This window comes from Opisthocomus hoazin, chromosome 4, assembly GCF_030867145.1.
Source record: "Opisthocomus hoazin isolate bOpiHoa1 chromosome 4, bOpiHoa1.hap1, whole genome shotgun sequence".
Lineage (NCBI taxonomy): Eukaryota > Metazoa > Chordata > Aves > Opisthocomiformes > Opisthocomidae > Opisthocomus > Opisthocomus hoazin.
This window is the reverse complement of record NC_134417.1, coordinates 38820829-38838965: the sequence shown is the minus strand read 5'-3', so window position 1 is coordinate 38838965 and position 18137 is coordinate 38820829. Positions and strand designations below refer to the sequence as shown.

Genomic DNA, 18137 nt, shown 5'->3' with positions numbered 1-18137 from the left:
TTTTGTTAAGATGCACTTCAGGGGTATAAAACTGCAACGGGCATGCCACAAAACATGAGGCCTCTGTGGAAACAAATCCCTGTTGTATGATCAAAGCAAGATAAGTGCTGAGGCGTGAGCCTGGTCAAATTTATGAAACAGCTTTGCTTCCCACATTAAACCATAGGCTTGCAGGTTTTCTTCACGGGTTTGCAAAACCCTATGATTAACTAAACACTACTATATTCATGAGATACGCTCAAAAAGTTTCCGATCAAAACTTTATGTTATTGCTCCTTCCTTCAGAAGACATTGACTTTCTGCACTGTTCCTGCATTGATCTACATTTGGTGCCATTACATCTTGTGCTGGTGAAAAGCAAATTGGACAAAGCTGTCATAACACATGTTGTTACCTACGATTTCTGGATTCCTTCACCACAGGTTCTGTGATAATTTCACAAGTCAGTATGAAACTGGTGAGGTTCATTTCTCAAATCCAAGTGCCTAATGTCTGATAATGTGCACAGCGAACCAGAAGGAGTCCTTCCACTGATTTTAATAGGTCCATGAGCATATTCATCCTTGCATCTATACACAGCATTGGCAAGCTAACCAGTTTTGCAGTTGCATAGCTAGTCACCTACGTGAAATTATTCATTCTTCACGAATACAAAGAATATGCTTACAAACTTCAGAGTTGTAAGCTCAAGGGCTGGGTGGGCCACAGGGTGGTTGTCTTTTCCGTGAAGCCTGGGTTAGGTACTTCAAGGTTACATCCCAAAACATCGCATCAAATAACTTACCTGCCTATCAAATACAAAGCCATGCATAAGACAAAAGAGATCACAGAAACAAGAGGAGAGTTGGCAGAAAACATGTTAATCCTTCTGTAAGTCGCTGAAGGAATTTATTTTAAAAAATTATAAAAATTATAAAAAAAAAACCCAACCAAACTTCCAAACTTCTGTGGAACTGACCAGAAGATACTGAAAAATACTTATTCTTCATAAATTACCACTGCAGTAAAATGGAAACATTTCATACTCAATGGAACTTTTAACAGACTGGGGTTTTGTCCATTCTCTGGCTGATTCCAGAGGGACCAACAGAAGCAGAAATGGCCCAAATAACAAACTTGACCTTTCAACTGGAAAAGGGCATTTCTCAAAAATCCCATTTCAATAAAGAACTTTTGGAAGCATTTACTTCAACTCAGAAAACCCCATAATTTGAAAAACCTTCAAAATTTCTGCCAAATGCACCTGTCACCCCTTTGGCTTTCTACGACTTTTGCTTCCAACTTCACACTTCCAGAATAAACAGTTTGTAGCAGTATATATGGGAACCTCTGCCAGTCTGTAGGGGAAGAACAGAAATGTGAGTCTAACGAATGGTGGCCATTAAGGATGCTCTAAACCAACATATAAAAGTAAGCTGCTTCTTCCAAACAGCCAAACTTACACTCAGAAGCACTCCAATGGGTGAGTAATTCTGTTTCTAATGATGGATGAAGGGTAGCCTAATCATAATATGTCACATAAATATATGGAGGACAAACTTCCTCCTGGAACCTTCTCAGGAAGAGCAATATTTATTACAGCATTTTCTTTTGCTATAATATTTATCATAGCAGTATTTATTACAGCATTTTCTATCCAAAGGGGCTCACAGTCCTGTGCTTACAACCTGATTTACATACCATGCGCACAGCTTGTGCTGGAACACAGCGGCTACATGACACGCCGCAACATCATCTTTCTTCTTGTCCTGTTTTCAGTAAAGCTGGACTACTCATTGCGACACACGGGCTGTCAGTATATTTACACAGCCATACAGGATTTCCTTCCTAGCTGCATCTCGCAGGGAAGCCACCACCCATTCTGCTCTGGTCTTTTTAGCTGGTTTGTTTATTATAGCTGGAGGAAAGTCTGTTTTTTCAGACACCCTCACCTTACTCAAATGTCTTTCCACGGTGTTCACTTGGTTCCCCTTACAGCCTAAGCAGGGTTTGATAACTACCGTTGCCTTCGCAGAGTGCCAATCAAATGGATAGGCATCAGCTCAGGACCTGGTACTACCTTGGTACGTCAGACAAGATGCGTGTTCCTGTCAGCCCCGCTCCCTCAGCACTTTCAGGTTCTTAAAAGACCAGAGTGCTGTTCTCCCATATAAAATACCAGAGGAATGGATTAGCAGATTTAAAGGCCAGGGAAGTCTAATATTCTACAGAACACCTACTTCAGAGTTTCCCCCAGCACATCGTGAAGAAACAGATGCAGTTCAGCTTCTAAACAAATAGCATGGAGAGGCTCTGCAGAAATGTGCTATTTGCTACAGAAACCTGATGGAAAAGACATTTGTTGTGCTGAGAAAACAGTGAGGCACTGAAGTCAACATGATATGTAATAAATATATTTTTAGTATTAAAAAGTATTGAAAATGATAGCTAACAGAACACTCATTAATTGCACTTTGCTTTTCAGTACTGGATTGGTGGAAAGGGAAACTGGTTTCCTATTGCTGTCCCAAAGCTATGACCGTAAAAACAAAGTTTATTGCAAAACATTCTATTCCTATTTCTCTTACTGTTTCAGGTTGTGTCATTAAAGTTACCCGTATGCAATACATAAATACCTTCTTTAACATATTTTCTAATCTCCCCCCCCAACACAGGGCATTACTGCATGGATAGGGCCAGACTTTGCTATCTCCTATGACAGCTGCAAGATTTAACACCGGACACTCTTTGAAGGGGAAGCAATGAGTAGTGTCACTGCTCTGTGCTGCCAAAATCTCACATGTTTATCCTTTAAGAAAAATGGATTTGAAAACAGTCACAATTGGAAAGATTAAATGCCTCTCTTCTGCTCCTTCAGTTTCTCTCAACACTGCCTTCACCAAGTCCCCAGCGCACTCCATGGCTCCTTTTTCCTTACTCTTTAGTTGCCATCTGTAGTTATAGGCTAAGAACACTCTTACACCTGTGAGTAAGTCCAGGCCAACCACTAAAAAGACTGTCTGTAGCAATACTAGCATACACCACTGTAGCTGTTTCTACATGCTGTCTCGTAACACCTGCCACAGAAAGTTAAATCCCCACAGTTTGCTTTGCCAGGTCCAGCCTTCGATATTAGTGTCTCCTCTCATGATGCTGCATGTTCTCGCTGGCAGAGGTGGCATTAGCCAGAGGTGAGGAGTCCCACAGGCAGGTTTCCAGCCATGGCACTGGAAGACACCCATAGCCACCCTAGACAGGTGTTTCCACATTGGCAAAGAGCTGTTTTTTGTTGAGGCAATTTTGCTCAGGTTATAGAGAGGATTTACCTTGAGATGAGTCAGAAAACTGCAGAAAAGTTGGTTGGAACGGATTTCTAGAGGTCACAGAATCCATCCTCATCCTCCTCCACAGAGGATGAGGTCTGCCAGCAACAGATGAGGTCAGCAGCGACCTTATCTAGCCAAGCCCTGAACCCCAGGATGGCAGAGCACACGGTCTCTGCACATCTCATTCCTGTGCAGCACTAACTGCCCACGCAAGAAGGTTTTTCCAGTCTCTGGTCTGAACCTGCCAAGCCACAGTCCTTGACTCTTGCCGCTCTTGCCATCTGCCACAAACAGGAAGAGTTTGGCTCCTCCATCCCACAACCCCTTCAGGAAGTTGGGATGGGTTTACGTGCAAACTGATGCTAATGAAAGTGGACAAGCCTTAGAGAGATTCATCTGTTAACTGAAAACAAATCTTTCTCTTTCCAGACTAAAGGCATTCTAACTCTTCTTCACTCCAGTACAGCACGTTACTGTGGTCTTCAGCCCAAGTCCCCAAGGACACCTTTCACTATAACAGAAGTATTCAAAAAAACAGAATACAGGAATCACTACACCACCCCACCTCCACCCTCCCAAATCTTTGCAAAAGCATTCAGATAGAGCTAGAAGGCTTTAAGGTTTTTATCATTGCCCACTTTCAAGCAGTCCTACCCTACCCTCTTCTCCAGCTTCACAGTAGGAGGTTTCAGCTTGCCCAGCAGCGCTGTTTCCACATGCAGCAGCACCTCAACAGGAAATAACGAGGCAAACTCAATCATACCTGGTCAGAACGGCAGTGAATTTTCTAACTTACACATGCAGATTTGCTTGATTCGGGCACTTGGGATAAATGGCCATATATTAGGTTGTTCCCTAGACCGAGTGCCAGCATCCTGGGCTATCTATTTGTTATTTACCAAAGCGCAGTGCTCCCTATTTGAGGGTACATGAGTAAGTTTTCAGAAGAGAAGGAGGATCCCAAGAAAAGCAAAATCAGAGCAGACCTGGTTAGCTCTTGCCAGCACAGGCTGGTTTTCTTATTAGCCATTTGGTATGCGGGTTTGGCATCTTCAAAGCTGGGTGCAGAGTTTCAACTGGGTAATTCTAGTGATTCAAACACATCCCAGGTGAACTCTAAATCAGAGTAGCTTGTGCAGTTCCTAAGCTTGTCAGAGTGACCTCAGCAAGCAATTCTCTTGATGGTAATGTAATCTGAGCTAACTTCCTATGTACGTATGTGCTCTAACAAGCACAGGTTTGAAAGCCTATTATATATAGTGATGGACAAAATTGTACCTTCCAATATATAGCTCTCTGCACAGCTCTAACATGCTACAAATTCATGAAAAGTGTGTAAGAACAGCCAGACCAAGTCAGTCCATCTAGCAGAGAGCCCTGTATCCAACCATGTCTAAAAGCAAGAGGCTTATGGAAGAACAAGGCAAGCACAGAGTATTATTTTACTGATACATTTTTTTTCAGCTTCCAGCACTCATATTTGCTATTTCTTTACCATGTAAACTCTCAGAATTTACAACAGTCCCAACAGTAAAGTCCACAGATTAATCACACACTTCATGAAAAAATACCTCCTCGTTTGTTCTCTTCATTGCTCTGAATAGTTTCATATGATTAGCAAATGGTATCACCTTGCTATTCATTTTCAGCAGATTATTTCCCTGATCATTTACGAATATGCTGAGTACCACTGGCCCAGCATAAGCACTTGTGGAGTTCTCTCCATCAGAAAAACAAACTATTTACTCCTCCTTTCTGATGACTACCTTTTAATCAGGTAGCTCAGGCACCACTCCTCTCAGACATGGGCAACTTTCTTTGTGAACCTTTGATGAGAAATCTTAAGAAAAGTCTTTTGCAAGCCCAGGTGAATGATCTTAACTGGATCACCCTATCCACATGTCCAGTGATATCTTCAAAGAGCTGCAGCAAATCTGAGAGACAGCACTTAGCCCTCCCTTCCCACAAACATCCTGTTTATTTCAATTCAAAGTATCTGTGTCATTAATTGCATTCTTTCCAATGATAAGGACAGCAAATATAGTCAGACGTGATTACTTAGACAAAGGCATTGCAATAACCTTGCTAACAATGAAGTAAATTGTTTAGTGCAGATAGTAATAAGCAAGTCACCTTTTTTGCTCTTTCTCCAAAAAAAAAAAACCCCACAGTTTTGTACACAGACGTCACATAAACAGGAATAAAGTGGCAAAATGCCGATAGGGTTCTATAGCACAAACCACATGGAGCTGGAAAAATTACCATGTTCTTCAAGACAGGCACTTCTGTAAAATCAGAATCCATAGCATGTTTTTGTAGTTTTACATGCAATAATTAAAAAAAAAAAAATCTGTTTTCTTTAGAGATACCCATCATGTTATGTTTCTTAATAACTGACGTCTACACAGCCCTCAAGCTGAAGAAAACCCATCCTGCGCAGACTTGATGGATTTGATGACATCCTGTTTATTTCACACAGGACTTCAGAGTGTCACTGGATAAAGAAGATTTGAGAGCATTTGTTCAATGTTCAGCTACACAAATGTAGAAACTATATTTGAATATCCTAAGCTTTTTTGACAGTTGTGGCTTTTAAATTGCCAAGGTAACATAAATAACAGCTGTAAAAATAAACAGTCTAATGCTCCATCAGAAACACAGCTTTTATTGCTGTGATTACTATACACTGACTAACAAGTTTCGAGGACTTGTCCCTTGCTTTTTATCGTATTCCTCAACTGCAGGACAAAACCCCACGCTAGCTTCCCTAGTCCGCACAGACACTTCTCCACAGATTTTGCTCACCATGAAGATCGAGTGAAACGTCAAAAATCCAGACTAATCACAGGCAGAGCTCGGACTCTGCAGCCTGAGACCTAACCCTGCTCCCAGCCAATTCCCTGAAACATTCCTGTGGACTTCAGTCGTGTCTGGAGAAGTCCGTAACTTCTCAGACTTGACTCTGGTTCAGCTCTGTCTCCAAGTACGTTTTCAGCTCACTGTAGACTTACATAAAATGTGTGTGTATCTCCTGACTATTAGTTCTTCCTTCACCCCCACCCCCAAAGCAGAGGAGCCTCTTTCCCTCTCTTTCCTGACCTGAAAGCAAAGCATTTCACAGAAAGCATCTCCATCAAACAGCAAAACCTCTGGCACACAATTAAATCACTTGCATCAGCACTTCCATCTCTAAAAATGTGCTAAAGAGGCTGGAAAAAAAGGAAAGAGAAGTGATCTGTAAAGTTCACCTTTAGCCTGATTTATCTCAAAATTGAAAAACTACATCCTGGCAAAACAATAGGCATTCTCCTAGGATCACCAGCCGCGAGGGGCAGAACATAAGCTTCACCTCTGGTCTATTTGAGGAGGTTTATTATCCCAGAAGAAAGTGAAATCAGACACCCCTTCCCAAGTTACTAACAAGAAGAATCTGACAAAGGAGAGCAGTGTTTCAAGAAGGTTCGCAAAACTACAAGTTCAGAAAGAGAAAAACATTAATTTGAAGAAGATAATTTGCCATCTTCTGAGGGGTTTTTTTTAACCTTTCATGCGACATTTTTTCTGAGCAAAACTGCTTTTCTGCAAGCAGTTTTACTCCTACCATATCATAAACAGTATTTTATCATCCTTGAAAAATTACATGGTCCACACTGGTACTTCACTTATTTTTTTCCTCCAGTTTTGTCTCTTGTGATTGGGAAGGTGAAGGTGTGTCACCCTGCATGCGCACAGAGCCCACCACCACAGGAGTTCAGATTCTGTGTGCATCTCAAGACCTTTCTGCACTAAAGATATCACTGTCGTCATCCTTCTAGCCTGGGTATAAAAAGTCTGTGCATTTTGATTTTTCAATGCCATCTTACATAAAATGAATGGCATATTAGCGTGTAATAAATAATAATAATAAAAAGTTCACCTACTCACCTAGACAGCAATAATTTACCCTGAAGTTTCAAATCAGCAGCACAGTCATCAGATTGACAGTTCCTCTCAAAAACAGTCTGTGAAAAACAGAGAAAAGAACTGTTACAGCATTAAAAGAGTAAGATCAAAATTCAAAAGGATGAACATGCTTGGATAAAATAAAAAAAACCAAAATCTGTGATACAGGAATATATGGTGCGAATGTTAAGGAAAATCAAGGGCAGGCAAATCTCATCTTTATCAGAACCTTTTTTATTCTCTTCTAACTGGACAAGAAGTTTCAACAAAACCAGACTCTCTCAGAGGTTTTCCTCAATTCACTCCCACTTCTCATCTGACAAGAATTACTGCCCACACAATATTTCTGTCACTCTTCTTTCTCTTCCCAATGCATGTGCATGAAAACGAAACAGGAAATCAACTATTTCTGAAACTATTCTCAGTCCTGAGAACTGAAAGTAAGGAAATCATATTCCAAACATTCACTAGCCTATATTAAAGATAAGGAATTAAACTTTTTTTTTTTTTTTTAGATTTTATGTATGGTAGGAAACATTTCTGCCATCCTGCAAGCAACAGAAAATTACAACAAAGACTGTTACATACCAGTGATACCCTCAGATAATGGAACCACTATCCATCTTGTGAACTCCAGTAAAGGCTACTGTTTAGGAAATTTAACAGATTGATAAAGCCAGGAACTGTGAAAAGACAACATGCCTCTAGACACAGGCATGCTATTTAAGCACCAAAAACAAGGGGAATATGTGAGAAGTCTATGAGCCCATGCAAATCACTACAGTAGTTTGTCATGGCTAAATGAGGCAGCCACCAGTGAGTGAAAGTAGAGTATGGGAACATGTTCCTGGTGTCCAAGAAACCCAGATGCTGTCAAGATCACGGTCACTTTCCCCTGCTATTGAGAACAGAGACTAATACCTTTCTGAACATATGACTAGACTTTTCAGGCTGCAGGACTCATTCTTCCAGAGTTTTAATGCTCTTCAGCTTACCAAATTTTCAAAGGACAAACACCCAAAATGAGAGCTGCCAACACTATTCAGCTGGGAAACCTGACAATCCACTGATCTCTTCCTTTAGTACGAATGTTCCATTCTACAGGCTTGGCTTCATGACTTTCACTACCAAAATAGGCATATTACAATCATAAATGCAAAGACAAAGCAAATCCGCGCAGGACACACATAATGGTCAGATAGGGCTGCAGAAACTCGGGGGGCTGGGGGAATGAAAGAATATACAGAGTTAACACATTTTATAAAAGCTCTGCCCAACTGTATCAGGACTGGAGAAAGACTTTGAGTCTTAAGCCCAGAGGGCATAGACATTTCTAGTCCTTGTCTCCGCAGGAAGATTCTTGGCTAAGGAGGTGGCTTGGTCTCCTTTTTCTATATTGTCAGAGCTCTCCAAAAAGGAGTGGACCTTTATGAAGTTAACTGGTATTGGACTAGCAGATATCAAACTATGCTGTAGGTTGTACTGAGTTGCAAAAAGAAGAAAGATAGGAGGTGGCCAGTTTGTTTCGGGCTATTTACTTTGCACTTTTGTTTCCCTTTCCTACCTGTTGCTTTTTCAGAATCTCAGAAATGGAAATTGTTGAGGACTGAAACCCAAGGGCTGAACTTACCCTTCCTCCTTAATAAAGACTAGCACACCAAATGACAAGAAGAGCCCTGAGACAGGAACTGGCGCAAGGTATCCCTCTCAAAACATGGCACATTTCAGAGGTATAGTCTCAAAAATCCTCAGAATTAATCCTCAGCCACCATAGTAGCTATATATAGGAAATACTGTTTGACCTTCAGAGAAGAAAGAAAAATAAACTGTAAAAATATTCTTGCCTGACAGTTTCCCTATTTGCACTGCAGAAATCTTGGCAAAGCAAACAGAGCGATCAGGATATGACCTGCACATTTCAAAGAATAAAGTACTGCAAGTACATTTAAGTAACTACCTAATAATGCTGGAATTTTGTTACTAAATCTATAGTTGTGGTTCTTCAGAAAGAATGAACAACACCTCATTTTCTAAAACTACTGAGCGTGTATCTCTTCCAACATACCATGCGCTAGACAGCAAGCTACATTGCAATACATTGGGTGTATTTCATCATGTCAAAGCAACCCAAGTTCCTAGACAGCATGAGTCCCCAGATCCTTGACTGTGTAGGAGCGAATGCTCTGCTTCTGTGGAGGGTCTTGAACCCATTCAGGTTTGAGGGAAGCAAGGATTTCAAGTTCAGCTGGCTGCTAGGACCCATCAATGCAGCCACAGCTGGTTCAGCAGCCCAATTCCATTGCAGGCTAAAGACATCAATGGATTATTTTGCTATTTTCCACTATTTCCTCGGTCTGGGTAGATGTTGCCATGACTCTACTCCACCTCTTTTTTTTTTTTTTTGTTTGTTTGCCTGCTACAGCCTGAACCCTGTAGCTTCTCACAGTCAACTTTCTTCATTTTCTTCTCTGCTATCTTGAGCCTCCCCTTCCCCAGCCTGTTGCTTCTTCTGCCTTTCCAGTAGGCTAACTTCTGCCTGTTCAAATCCCTCCTAAAGAATTAAGGAGTAAACACACTTAAAGTCACCATAACATTTGTGAACACTGCTTATACATTCTGTTACTGTGCCCTTACTTGGTCTACTTGGTCTGTGATTTCTTTGGGCCAGAAACTGCACCTAACTCAACACTGCACGTTGTTAGAGCAGGAGTCCATTCCTGGGATATGCACTGGCCCTACTACAATATAAACACTAATTTTAACTCTAAGTAACCTTTAAAGCAGTTTCAGCTTTACAACATCAGTTTTAGGGATTTACAGAGATCTTTACATCATTCAAGCGTTGAACAAAGTAACCGATGGGCACTACGTATTATCCACAAATGAAAAAAGGGAAGTAGGACAAAACAAATTCATTGCACTGTGGAAACACTTCATAATTTTTGCAGCTGTTCTTACAAAAGTGAAGAGGAGCAATTCTGAACAGTGGTTTTACTGAAGTCCAATTGATTCTTATTGGATTCCACTAATATTGTACCAAGCATCTCACAGCTTTGAATATGTATATCACAGAGGGTCAGGAAGCTTCTTTACACACAAAATACATACAAGAAACATTTCAGTGGGGGGGAAGGGTCAAAAATTGTCCTGAATGAGAAGCACATCTGTATCTCTTATCTCAAGGCCACCACAATTTTGTCTGGCATTTCCAGGAGAGAAACAGGTGTTTGTGTGCTCCATAGCAGGGACAGGATAACCTCAATGTTTCTAGGACACATCTTCACCGTACCAACACAAAGCTAATATAAAGTGCATGCACAGTGAGTCTGCCAGACTTCCTGCAATCACCAGATCTACAGCAAAGCACAGAGAAAATCCAGTGCTTCCAGGGTCCATGATTCCTCCCTGTCCTCTCCCCTGCTGCACAGATCCCAGCAGTTACAGGGCTTTGCTCTACAGCGATTCCCACCAGGTCACCAAACTTTCCGAACAAACATGGTTTTCTCAAATTCTGCATGGCAACCTTTCTGGGTGGAAAAGATGACGCTTCTTGAGAGGTTAAGGAAAGTGGCAGACATATTCTGAAAGGTTAGTGGAGATGCATGTTGCCCATGTCCTCCAGAGGGTAAGTCAGAAAGCCTACATGAAGGTATACTTATTATAAAGAGTGAATATACACATCTGTACACAGTTAAAAGTACAGTAAGGAGAGACCCAGAGCCAGCTGATAAGGAAGGGGATATGTCTAGACAGGCACTCAGACCACAGCCTCAAAGCAAGTACTTTTGTGTCCACTGTGCCTCTTGAAAAGAGGTAGTGGATTAAATTCCACATTTTGTGATCAGCACCAGGGGTAAATGTACAGTCCTCTGCCTCAGGAAGCAGGAGGAGGATGAATCCCTATTTTCTGCATCCTAAGGCATCCTAGAGCACAAAGCTACTGGGTATTGTGTGTGAAGATACTCTCCTTTTCTTTCCTGCTGGTGGTGGACTGCTAAAGCAATGCTGCTAGGAGGTAAAACAAGCAAGATTCAGCCTAATGGTCAGAGCTCTCTGCCCAAAAGAAGGCAATCTGGGATTTCAAACCTGGCTTGATAAATTGCTTCACTTTCTTTCAATGGCTATCTAAAATTAAATGCATGTATATCTCTGGGAGTAGGGAAGAGAACAGGAAATAGAGAAAACAAAAAACCCTGTGTTTATGGCATTCCTGCCCACAGAAAATATTGGAAATCATCTAATAAACAAAGGAAAAAAAAGCATTTCAAGACATTCAACCCCCCAAAATTCACGGAAGCACATGGAAATTTCAGGTTGTAGCCAAAATGTGCAATCAAGACTTTGAGAGGTTGCCAGTACTGTGTTCCAGTAAGAGTTGCGCCCATCCTTTCATAGAAAAGGGAAAGTGACAGCTGAAGGACAATGCTTGAGGAGAAGGGGGAGAAATGGGATTCTCAGAACCACCCTTGAAAACATGTCAGTTTAGGGAACTGGTCTGGATAAGAGACTAGTGATTCACTCTGGATCAGGCTAACTATCAGTTTACAAAGGGTTCAGATAGCACCTCTTAAAAGGCAGCAGAGCTGGCCATCGGCAACTAAGGATCCACTCTAACTTCATAAACTGTGCTATGTACTTCAGCAGGATAACTTAGGTTATGCAAAATAAATGGCTTAAGAATGCAGTATTCCAATCTCTACACTGATTTCCTGTAAGTTGTCATCATACCCTACGGTATGTGCAGGGATGACTTAGCAATTAGATCATGCTAGTATCACAAAAGCAATTTTATTTAAAGGATGCAGAACACAGGGGCTTGTTAGTCTAACAATTCTTTACTTTTTGGTCCTGATGCTATATGGCCATTACCATGTTATCTGGTGAAGCTGGGTTCCCAAGTCCTTACTTAGGGACCACGATATGTGATCCTATTTTCAAAAGTATCGAGCCGTAAGCATATCTCACTGCCTTTTCTAGGAACTATTTCCTGTTTTACAGCTTTACAAATCAATCAGATATTAACGTGCATAAGTAGGGATACAGGAGCCTGATTATAGACCTGTATTTATTTTGTCCTTAAATTTTCAAGTTGCCTGCGTAATAAAGCCATTACCCACCAATTTATTGAACAGAGAAAAAGAAATAGTGGTTGGCTCTCCCCAGACATCCTACCTTCACTATACTACTCATGGAAACAATCCATGCATATATCCTACTGAGCCAAGTGCAAAATTACTAAATTCCCACTACAAAAGCAATTAATATTGTGAAAAACTTTGCAAGATTTCACCAGATGTACTGGCTAAGATGAGAACTCCTGATTTCCACAATATCCCTAGTGAGTGGTAGAGTGAACACACAATGAAGGCAGGAATACCAGGGGAGCCATGAGTGTTCAATGGAATCCTACTACAAAATCAAAAAGCTGTGCTGGTACTACGTGGTACCAGTGACCAAGGTTAGCTACCAAGCTCCCTCAGCTCCATGTAGACTTCATCAGAGCAAGTCTTCATGCAAAGAAAACAGATACTCATTTACAGTGCCTTAACATAAGAAAACAGAAACTGGCCAGTAATAATTATTTCACTACACTAGTAAGGGTGCAACCATGTAAATCGAACTTCTCCAGCTGCAGAAGGCTGCAGGGGAATTCATCCACTTTGCTGAGTGTAAGACTCTCAGCCTACAGCTCATGACCAGCACATTGCCACCTGTCAAGCCATTTAAGACCAAACACAATCGTTTCTCCTCTGTTTCAGCTGCATCCTGCTTTCAGTAAGTATTAAAAACTGGGCTGAAGCACCAAGCTGAGAAGGAGCAAGGACAATGAAATAGAAGAGGAACAGGAACTCCCAAATGAAATCAGCTGTTTAGAAAAGATCAGGCATGAAACCTGTTAGCTATTGAAGGCAAGCATAAATTAATGAACATATGTATTAGTTATTCCTCACAGCAGTGAGTGGATTTAACAATGCAATCTTTTGTCCTCCTATTCTCCTGGGGTGAAGAATTACAATTGGTGGCAACAGAAATATGCCCCCAGCCTTTCAGAGCTTTATTGGATTTCTAGTCTGACTCACTCAGTTTTCAGGCTGAGGCAATTTTTTCTTTTTTAAATCATTAACAGTTCAAATCATCCAAATAGTGTTCTCATTTTACAAGACTTAAGACCTTATAAATTCATAGAACAACAGATGGGAAAGACCTATCAGGTTAATTGTCCCATCTCCCCATACGATTACAGGATGGATTTCTGCAGCACATTTCTCAATATATTTTCCTGTCTTGTATTAAATGGTCTTCCATTTATTTTGGATGACTACAGAATAATTCAATTGTATTATCTCAGGAGAGTTCTTTAATGATATTCGAGAACATTTTCTCCGCTAAACCTTCTTATTTGTACTACTGAAAGCAGAACCGTGCAAGATGAATCTTTTTCACTCAGGATGCTTTCATACTTCAACATTTTAACACAAGAGTTAAAACCTTTATTACTCAACAGACCATTGTGTAATTAAAAATATAAAAGCATAACAACAACAACAAATGAAAAACAGATCAGCTGACCATTTGTCAGCTGGAAACACAAAAAAAAAGTCTTCAAATCATCAGATACGCAATTTATGTCTACCTTTAGCTCATTTAGACTCCCAAGGATACGTGAAAGTCCTCTCCTATAATCCACCTGCACTTCGGTAGTTTTGTCTTTATGAATGCTTCTCTGAACTGACAGGGATTTTGTGGCACTGAGGTACTCTGAACAGAATGAACTAATACTATGACATTATCTCAAGATGTTAGGTATTCCAGTTAAGCTCTACTGATCCTTCATATAACTGCTGAAAATACATGAACAGAGCTGATGGAGCCTGGCTTCTTGAAGTCTGTCACCTGTCTCTGTGGCTTTTGAAGAATACTACGATTTTCTTTTCTAGCTCCACGCATAAGCAAGAACTCCCTCCTTCTTACAATTACAATTCTCCACCCACAGAGTAGTCTGGAAATTAAATGCATGCCGTTACGCTGAGCTGTAGAAATTGCCCTGGAGGATTTTAAGTCGGGGTTCAGCTTGCAAAAGCTTATGTGATCATCTCTCCTTTCTCTATTTATATGAAGAACCTGTAAACTAAATCAGATAATTCACATCCTACCACCCAAGACAGGATCACCCTGTAGTCTGACCCTCCCCTAGCACATATGCCAAGACACGGAGGCCCATATATACGTGTGTGTTTGCAGGTATATTAGCATGATATTAGCTATTGTTCATTAGCAAGCCCATGAGATCTAAACCTGGGAATTAAACCATGTCTTACACATTCTCAGTTACGTTGTTTTTCCTCTACTGTTAAACAGGACTATGAACAAGTTGAACAATTACTGGCCAAGCCTGTCACTGCTTAAGAACAAGCATATAGAAATATGCAAAGCATATAGAAACATGCACACCATCAGAGGCATTGAGTTCCACTCATTCTTACTTCAGAGTTTGCTAATTATAAACATTTCAGAGGGACAATACATCTGGACACCTGCTGTTCTTGTTTAGTTCTGAATCTCTTCCAGACTTGTAAATCTTTCCTCTTTATTGCTATTCAACAAAAAAACAAAAAGCAGGCAAATGTAATACTCTGCCTAATCCAGTACATGCTCAGGCTGTGTCCCTTCCAGATCTCCTGGCACGAACAGCACCAGTCCCTGACAGTTCAACACCGACTCTGACCAAACTTGTCTAAAGCAAAAGACAGACAGCACCGAAGGGGTGGCAGAGGGAGGAGTGGAAATCATCACTTTCAGCAATCCTACTCCAACCAAAGGGAAAACAATGGCAGTTAAGCTGGAAGGGTGGCACACAGTGGGTCTCTGCAAGAATAAATGCAGAAGACAACTTGGAAGCTTGTCCAAGGGGGAAAGAGCTTAGCGGCAAGACGTTTCATCTGGAACATGGCAATTAGGCTGACTCCCAGAGACTTCCTATGTACCTGGGTATAACAGAATTAATCTTGAAACTTTCTGCCTGTTGAGCTACTGACAGGTATACTAACGTACGGGCGCTTCAGCTGCACCAGTAAATTAAATTGCCCTGGCCACTAAGACAGGAGCATCCTAACTCCTGACCCATGCCTGGGAACAGTTTGGCAGTAGTTGGCACAGAATAAAACCGTGCCAACAGACATTCCAGCAGCTTACCAGGACAAAGATGTCACACATACCTTGGTCATAGCTCAGTTTGCTGGCAGACCCGACTCAAGCAGGGATCTCTGCTCTGGAGAAGGCACCACCGACAAACCTGGACCACGCTATGTGTACGAACACCACTTTTCAGCCTGTCCAGATGTGTCGTTGCTTTGTCCTCAGCACGAGACCAGGGGCATGCGTGCATGTTTTAAAATAGAGAATGACGTTATTTGTGCAGAAAACCAAAAATCACCAAAGGTGTTCATAATTCAGCTCCATAAAAATCCTCCTATACTTTCTCATACCTGCCAACTAAGCTAATTTATGTGCAAATACTTCAACCAGCTTTTCAAACATAAGCATTTCGAACAAATACTCCTCTGCTTTAAAAAGGTGAAGTTTATCCCAGAGACGTGCAGCCGTGTACCCAAATTCTCACTGCAAGTCAGTGGCACAGCTGGGAACAGAACGTCCTAAACATTTTCTGTCTCTTCGTGTAGCTTACAAGCAGTTTTATGGCAGACCATTCACGAAGTCCTGAAGACACTGACGCAGTTAAATCTACTGAGAATATTTTCCTATAACAAAATGGTGTCTCCATCCACATAACAGCAGGTGATTTTATTACAGTATTTAGAACAGGCAGAGTTGTAGCATACCACATTTTGAACTCTAAGACACATTACTGGATACTACCAGGAACAAATCCCCACTGTATTTGGCAGGAGATCTTTCTCTTCCTTGGTTGACATGTATTTATACAGTGGGTATACAAAAATAAATGTTATAGTACAAACCACTAACAACGAACTAAGCCAAACCAACTTCTAAATACACATTAATTTCCCTGAAGTAAGAAGATTTACTAGTTTTTTCCAGTGGATGGAGGTAGCAACTGGATTTGGGAGGCAATGAAGGGTGGGAAATTCTAAAGTTCGTAATACGCACTCAAAAAGTAGAATCTCCCCCCCCCCGCCAATCTTGACCCATCAGAGATTTTCTGTTTGAGCAAAAGTGAGCTGGCTAGCCACTGACAACTTGGAAAGCTGTAATCTTCTCCACACGGCCAGACTCCACCTAACAATCGTACACGAGTTGCTGAGGCATCTGTCAATAGACACACACACATAACCCTTCAATGTTTGCTTTTGCTACCACAAAAAATTACACCAAGCTATAGCAACCATCGTTTCTGGTAAGCATATACAAGAACTAAGAAAATAATTAAGTCCATGAGAAATCAACTGGCACTGTATCCTGGGCCAAAGAGTCCCTCAGGCAAGTTTAATTACATTATTACTTCCTGTTGAAGTATCAGAGCCTCTTTGCCTACAAAAAATGGCCAGTACATGAAGTCTCAAAATCTTATGCTTCTTCATTAGGGAATTTCAGTTAAGCTCCTTTTCTTCAAATCAATCAGATATACAAATTATTTATCATATTTTGATTGTTTCAAGCTCAGTTCCTTTAGGAATAGAAGCAGGCTCCTTCACTGAACAGTCAAGGTTTGGGTTTGGTTTATTTCATTTTTAAATACAAGCATTTTGCTCTGCCTTACAGTAAAAGCTGCATTCTTTTAAAATAAAGGTGATCAATAAATAAAAGCACCTGGAATGATAGCTCCCATCCATGCACTCCTTTAGTACTATCACTCTGCTCTGGTCTAAGTGATTAGTACAAGACCAGACTGTTCTCTCACATACAATGTAATACTGATTTAAGGATAAATATCCAACACAATCCTTTTCTGTGACTGCGTCATTAGGGGGATGTCGCTTCTGGTGGTGGACATCCATGAACACTATTTCCAAGGTGACTCCTTAATGCATTAGAGCAAAGCACCATGAAGAACTTCATATGCTCAATGTAATCTTTAATTCTCATGTCAAGAGGCCTCTTCATGCCGCTCCTACCTCTGTCTTTGTGAGCCATAGGGCTGTACACTCTTGTTGGAAAGCCACATATGCATGTAGGGAATGCCTGGTTCATGAAAAACAGACTGAAATCCCAGTGAAAGTGATTGCTTCAGCTTTAACATCACTTTAGTTTAAATAAAATCCTATCTAGGTGACTAAAAAGCCCACACGTTTTCAAGATGTGTGGCTTTTCAAGTAGGTCTAGCAGACCTGCAGTAGGACCTTGACAGACAAAAGTCTCCCCTTTTCCTTCCCAGTCACAGCTCCCTCCCATTTCTTCAGCTATTCACTACTCCCAGCTTCTTCTCCTCCATCCGTTCACAAAAACCAGCCACCCAGGCTTTTAAGAAAAGTGTCAGCCTCTTAAAAGTATCTTCATGGTGCCTCAAAACAACAGACGCAACATTTCTGGTTTCAAAATGCCACTTCTTACTGGATCAACAGGATCTAGAGATTTTGAAAACCACACAAAATTAGCTATATTTAAAGACTTCAGTAGTAGCACTAACACTAAGCTTGTCTACCTGCCCTCACCTATGCTTTATGTTCTGAAAACAGAGCCCACTAAATCTGTCTTGAATTGTACTTCCAAACCATAAGGTCCTACCTAACCATTATATTCTTCGAAAATATAAATCCTTTGTTATACAAACTTTGGTTCCTGCTGTCCCTCTTGGATACAACTTCTACTTGCGAGATAACAAGAATCCTGAAAGAGAAGGCTATGCCCTGATTTTCCCACGAAATGCGTCTTTGAGGACCCTCCCGCCATGCCTCCAGGCTACTCCATCAG

The 18137-nt window shown here is 41.0% G+C and overlaps 1 protein-coding gene across 1 annotated transcript in view; it reads right to left on the bottom strand.

The window, feature by feature from the left end:
• The window catches only part of ITGA9 (integrin subunit alpha 9), a 233050-nt gene that overhangs the window by 91175 nt on the left and 123738 nt on the right, over positions 1-18137 (bottom strand). The window contains exon 17 of the mRNA XM_075418633.1: positions 7230-7306. Within this exon, the coding sequence (XP_075274748.1) occupies positions 7230-7306 (77 nt within the window). The remainder of the gene's footprint in view (positions 1-7229; positions 7307-18137) is intronic.